We start from the raw sequence: 5,612 nt of genomic DNA, 5'->3' as shown, positions 1-5,612 counted from the left end.
GAATTTTATAACATTGACCTATTGAATAAATGGATTTGTGAAGAACCTAGTCTTCTTGTTGGGAAGGATATGAGTTGGGAAACTATTCAAGCATCTTTGTCTACTTTGATTTTAAATGATGAAGAGATATGTTTTGATGACGAGAATGATTTTGGTGAAAATAATCAACTATTTGAATGTTTAGTTTATGACTTTTCCTATATACAACCACAAGATTATGATCTTTATTTATATGCTAATGATGGAGATGATGTTTGATTTATATTTTTTTGTATTAAAACATTTTACTTCCATAATATTTTGATATCTTGTTTAAGTTGAATTATTTTAAGTTAAAGTTTTATTTAATCCAGACTATTTAGAAATATTTTAAATTTTAAAATTATATTTTTTTGACATTGTGTTCATATTGTATAATTTATAATTAATTTATCTTTAATTTGAATCATGTTTGTTGAATTATATAGTATAATCCTAAAATGGTATATGGAAACGTCTCGAATCTAAAACATTCCACTTGAAAAAACAAGACACTCGCCAAAAAAAATTGAATTGATTATAAACACAGCCACGATAAACAAGATTTACTAAAATTTAATGTAGCTTTTATATATAAAAAAAAAAGGTTAGTGCAGGGCTGTTGGCACTCTGCCATTGGATGCGAAAGCAATTTTTTGTGAAAGCTCCTTCCCGCTGCTATCTTTTCTAAACCCAAACAACCTTGCATATATTAAAAGAAATTCAGTACATTTTCTCAAGTCACTGCCCATGTTGTGAGTGTTTTCTACTTCCAAGTACCAAAACTTCGGCCAAAACAGAGAAGTGAATACAGGGAGAAATAGTGAGATTCAGAGATGATTTACAATACGATTACGATCATTAAATCACTAATAATAAACTCAAAACAAGCAAGATTGCTACATGGAAGAATGTCCACGGAGAATGGCTGCTTCTATGATCACCTGCGGCAAGACTTCCTCCAGCTGAAACAGAAGAATAAAAAAATTAGCCAGCAAACCTCAGTGCTCACAACATACAATAAATTTATTTCGCTCAAATAACCTCTCCAATGATTCTTGACAAGCAAAGATTAAAGAATTCTTACCGCATTCTCTAGTGTAGTTAGTGGAGCTCGAGCACAGACACGTCATTACTTCAGTTTCAGTATCATACCCACAGGCCCCACCAGATTGCGAGCACCGTTCACAACCTGTTTCAGGCACAGTAAAAGAAAGTTTGATCCCATAAACCCAATCCAAAGGTCCGATACCCCGCAAATTATCAGTGTTAATCACTGTAGTGTAATGCGTGCAGTCCAAAATATTCATTTTCATAAACTTCACAGTATCGTACCCCGTAAAACAACAAGGCGGAGAACTATTTGTTAACAAATGGAAAACTCTAAAAGCGTTGCACGCGCCGTAGAGCTCGTCACAGGAATGGCCAGAGAAGTCGAAACAAAGGTTTTTGTAATGGTTAAGTACTGGAGAGTCAATAGAGCAATTGAGAAGAGCGAAAACAGTATCTGGAGTTGGAGGGATGGTGACAGATTGAATGTCTGTCATGATAAAATCATGGTGGGGTTGTAGAATGGAGCATGTTGACATAGCAGGATCATATATTGTCATTGTTTTCTTATCGTAATCTATGTGTTGGACCTTGTAGCCTCCCGAGGGGGTTAAAAAGAACAGATCGGTGCTGCAGTTCAGCATGGACCGGAACTGCGGTGCGCCGCACCCGTCATCGATGCCAAAGGGGTAGTTTATGGCAATGCTTCCACAGGAGGTTCTGCAGGGAGTGAGAGAGAGAGCTGGTGGTGGTTGAAGTGTTACGATTATGAACATGGACAGCTTGAAAATGATGAGTGGTGCTACTGTAGGCATTTCTTGGATAGTTTTGTTTGTGAACCAGAAAAATTAATGTGGCAAAAGGTTTTTTATGAAACGAGCTTGAAGGCAGGGGAAGATCAATGACTTTGGCACCATTTCGATTCTGTGAAGGGAAGGCATAGTTACTGGCAATATCTCCATGATTTACTCGAACTGGCTGGGATGGGATGGGGGGCTTTTTGACCGTTATGAATGAGACAGCCTGGTGCTGGGATCCACTAGTTGAAAATGGAGGAAAAGTTGGCTCGTCTTTTTCAAACATAGTGGCCAGGTGTAAGGATTGAAGAATGTGCAAGAGCCGGATGCAGGATGATTTTTCCATGATTTTAATTTATTGCATTAAATTAATATTGAAAATTCAGCTGTTGAATACTTATATTTCGAAAAGGCAGTTGCAGTAAAAAGCGTTTATTGGCAGTGGGATAGCGGTTGCTTTTTAAATAGCTTTTCATATCGAAATACATATCAATAATATTTTTTTTATTTTTAAAAAATTATTTTTGACATCAGCACATCAAAACGATTCAAAAGATACAAAATACACTCAATTTTAACAAAAAAAAAATTAAAATTTTGCAAAACACAAATAGAAACGCAGTCCCAAACAGGCTCTTAATAATCCCACCAAGAAGGTTTCTTGTTAAGATTAAAATTAGATTGATTAACAAGACGAGTTAAAATTAAAATTAAAATTTAATTAAATTGATAAGTTAATAGTTGATTTTATATAATCATGGAAATCACTAAAAGACATGGGAAAATATTACTGGTCCATGACATGTAGCGTCGCTGACATTTCATTATAGATTCTCACAGTCGAAAATTTTTTATTTTGGTCATTGAATTTTTTTGTTTTTGTTGACTGCATCCTTTTATAGCCAAATTAAAAACCAGTTGCTTTTGCTTCTGTTTTGTCAAGGGATAGTAAATTTGAAATGCATGGTACCAGGATAAAAAAAACACGGTAGGTATAGATGTTCTTTTTGAAACTGACTGAGAAAACTTGACCTTGGCCTTCTTGGTTTTCAACATCCCTATTTTTCATCTTTTTTGTTTTTTAAAATTTTTTTTTTTTCTGAATTTTTATTTATTTACGTACTATAGTCTCTAGTTTGAAGGTAAGAAAGAAAAAAATCATTGGTTCTTAGAGATGAAGAGAAAATAAATTATTCGATAATAATTTTAATCATCAAAATAGTTAGTATTAGCGTCAATAAAATATACTTAATAAAAATAGTTTTATTATAGTGGTATTTCACATTTAAATTCCCTAAGATTGTATCTAATTTTGGGAAGTTTTTGGATTTTGAGGTTTTTTTTTTGTTTTTGACTGTCTTTTGGGATATTTAAAGGTATAAATTGATTTATTGGTCTTCATGTTTTTTAAAATGTTTTTTCATTAAAAAAGAGTTAAAATTAATTTTTCCAATGTTAAATACCCCTAGCCCAACTTTCCAGTGACTTCCAATCATTGAATTATAGGCAGATTGTGTGACATGTTGTTTGTCGTGGCATGCGATGCAGCACTTGCTATTTTTTTTATCTTAAAAGAATAAGGAAAAGTCATCCACCCCATAAGAAAAAAATAGCAGGGCAGACATGTGGGTTACCTTATGCCCGCGGGCTGAGGTCTTTTTTTTTTTTTTTCATGATTTGATTTTTCACAATTGGATCTTCAATGATTTTTATTGTTAAATTTTTTTCCAATCTCTTTCTCTAGTAATTTGTTTGTTTTTAATAGGAGAAATGTAATTTGTTATGATTTCATATTTATAAGTTTATTTCAATTTCAAACAAATATCCTTGTATTTATTTGATTTTTAATGTTGTGATCATTTATTTTTTGTGTTGTATAATCAAATAAAAAATCATAAAAAAGTATTGAATTCAATTAAGTTTATGACTCAGGTCACAGTTTTAGCTAATTAATTTTAGCTAATTAAAAATTAAATTTTATAATTTATTTTTATTTACTTTTTATAGAGCCATCTAGATCTTAAACAAATATTTCGGTGTTGGGTTAATGCTTAATTTTATAAGCAATTATGTTTTATGTCGTATGGTTAAATAAAAAAAAATTAAAAAATTTAAACTTAAAACAGTCAAAGTCATGAGTTTAACTAGTTAGACAATAATACTTTAACTCATCTAATAAATTACAGTTTTAATATATTTTTTAAAAAAAATTATCTTTAAAAATTTATTCAAACCAAAATCACATTTTTACTAGTCATGTGACTTACTTTTGAATTAGCAGAATTAATGTTTTAATATATATATATATATATATATATATATATATATATATATATATATATTAAAAAAAAGAGTTGCAATGACCTGTTATGAAAAAAAGAATAAAAATTCAAATTAAATTTGATTCTGACTAATTACAATTGGAGGTCAGCCAATCAACTCCCACCCAATTTAAATTGAAATCCAGTTAAAGATGAAAGGGAGGTCAGTGTGCTTGGTATTGCGGTAGCTATTGTGGTTGTGGTTTGAAAAAATATGTTTTATAAAAAGTGCTTTTAGTTGAGTCTGGTTTAAAAAAATAGGTGTTTGGTTAAAACTGTGGTTGAAATTGAGGTTGAAGGAAAAGTAGTTTAATGTGTTTGGTTAATAATGTTTTTAAAATCGAGGTTATAAAATAATTTTTTAAAATATATATTAATATTGATGATTTTTAATTTAAATATTGTGGATTTAACTATTACTATTAAATTATGAAATAAATCATACTTACTTAATATAAAATATTTTTTATTATTTCATGAAAGTATCTACAATTCCATTACGTTTGAAATACATCCAATAAGAATTACATTTTTCATGATTATTTTAGCGTATAATAAAATCAGATTAAATATTACCTAGTATAAAATTTACTCTAATTTAAAAAAAAGATTAAAAAATTCAACACACTAAAAAAAAAAGATTAAGTTCACGCAGTGCAGTGAACCATGCAAGAGAATTGCACTGTTCACTTTCTTTAAGTGAACAATGCAATTCTCATGCAGTGTTCATGTTAATTGCACTGTTCATTGAACAATGCAATTAACATGGACAGTGCAAAAAAAGCAGGAAAAACTTGTTTGCGCAAAACCACAAGTGAAATATCAATTTTTCATGGGTCTCATGATCAAAACATAGCTGCTAAAGATAACCAAACATCATATTACTGTGTTTAAAAAAAGAAAAAAAAATTAACGCAGAGCCTATCCAAAACATCCACCTCAACGGATTCTCCGATGACATTTAAATTAGTTACTTCATTTGCCTATCAATGACAAAGGCGTGGCGCTGTGAATAAAGAAGAAAACATGGGTATACCGTCAAGTCAATGTGGATGGAGTACGGGTTGAATCTATGGAAGGTTCTTAAATTATGGATACGAATTTTATCTTGTGATTATGGATACCAGTTACTATATTATATTATATATTTGAGAAAATTGTAATTGTCTTATATCTGGTATTTTTTATTATTTTATACTTTACCTATTTAACATTATATTTTTTAGCTTCATTTTTTTACTATTTCTTTTTTGTTTTTCCTTTTTTTTTCTTCATGTTTTTTTCTAGAAATAATTTTTATGTTTTTCTTTACACTTTTTTTTTAAAATAGCATACAAAGGCTAAATAAATAGTGTTTTACTGTAACAATTACAACATTGTTTTATTTTTTTGATACATTAAAAATTAGCTTAAGATCTTACATGTT

General features: G+C 30.0%; 1 protein-coding gene across 1 annotated transcript; it reads right to left on the bottom strand.

Annotated features, from left to right (window-relative positions):
- Positions 1-701: 701 nt before the first annotated feature.
- Positions 702-2,023, bottom strand: LOC118043255 (uncharacterized). Its single transcript, XM_035051161.2, is given in 3 exon segments — positions 702-950; positions 952-983; positions 1,106-2,023. Coding segments are annotated over 3 exon segments (843 nt in total). The 5' UTR covers positions 1,884-2,023; the 3' UTR covers positions 702-917.
- Between the last annotated feature and the right edge of the window lie 3,589 nt (positions 2,024-5,612).

The sequence above is a fragment of the Populus alba genome, chromosome 10 (genome assembly GCF_005239225.2).
Source record: "Populus alba chromosome 10, ASM523922v2, whole genome shotgun sequence".
NCBI classification, from domain to species: Eukaryota; Viridiplantae; Streptophyta; class Magnoliopsida; order Malpighiales; family Salicaceae; genus Populus; species Populus alba.
The sequence above is the reverse complement of the archived record's forward strand: the minus strand, read 5'-3'. Positions and strand labels throughout refer to the sequence as shown.